Source organism: Ailuropoda melanoleuca, unplaced genomic scaffold, assembly GCF_002007445.2.
Source record: "Ailuropoda melanoleuca isolate Jingjing unplaced genomic scaffold, ASM200744v2 unplaced-scaffold51061, whole genome shotgun sequence".
In the NCBI taxonomy this organism is placed as follows: Eukaryota; Metazoa; Chordata; class Mammalia; order Carnivora; family Ursidae; genus Ailuropoda; species Ailuropoda melanoleuca.
The window spans coordinates 1-727 of record NW_023223906.1 but is presented as its reverse complement, the minus strand read 5'-3'; the positions used below and the strand labels follow the sequence as shown (position 1 = coordinate 727).

The 727-nt window shown below is 72.8% G+C and overlaps 1 protein-coding gene across 1 annotated transcript; it reads right to left on the bottom strand.

Moving 5' to 3' along the window:
- Nucleotides 1–26: 26 nt before the first annotated feature.
- On the bottom strand, nt 27–724 carry LOC117799496 (kelch-like protein 21; the record flags this gene model as incomplete). Its single annotated transcript, XM_034651979.1, has 1 exon — nt 27–724. A coding segment is annotated over one exon (672 nt), but the record flags the coding sequence as incomplete, so codon positions are not given.
- Nucleotides 725–727: the final 3 nt, after the last annotated feature.

Genomic DNA, 727 nt, shown 5'->3' with positions numbered 1-727 from the left:
GGGGGGTTGGTGGAGGGAAGGGGCCGCTCACACTGTGGGGCGGTCCCGGGATTCACAGGTTCCTCCAGCAGAAAAATGCGCTCTCCCGGGGGCGCAGGAGGCTAACCCAGGGTCCTCCCGGCTGGCTCCCAGTCCCCTCACCCGTCACGTAGATGTCATTGCCCAGCGCCACGATGCTGTAGCCGCCGCCCAGGTGGTCGGGGAACTCGGCCAGGTAACGCCACTGGCCCGTCTGCGGGTTGTAGCAGTCGACGGTGACCAACTCGTCGCAGTCCTGGTCGCAGCCACCCACGAGCACGAGGATCTCCGCGAGGCCGGTGGAGGGGCGCGGGCGCATGCGAGGGCAGGGCCCGCGGTCGTGGCGGTCGTAGCGCGCCGCCTGAAAGTCGCGCGCCTCGCGCAGCAGGCGCAGGCAGGGCGGGCAGCGCGCCACTAGCGGCTCGGCCTCGACGTGCGCCAGCAGGTAGAAGCGGCGCACGAAGGGCAAGCGCACGGCCTCGAGCAGCTGCGGCCAATGCGCGGCGCGGCGCGGCGGGTCCGCGCGCACCCAGCGCAGCGCCAGCTGGTAGGCGGCCTCCTCCTTAGGCACGCACAGCCCGTCGTCGCGCAGGTAGCGCAGCAGGCGCGCTAGAGGCAGGCGCTCCAGCTGCTCCGGGCCCAGCTCGCCCACGTGGCGCAGGATGAAGCGCTGCGCCGCGCTCGCCAGGCCCGCGCAGCTGAAGGCCTC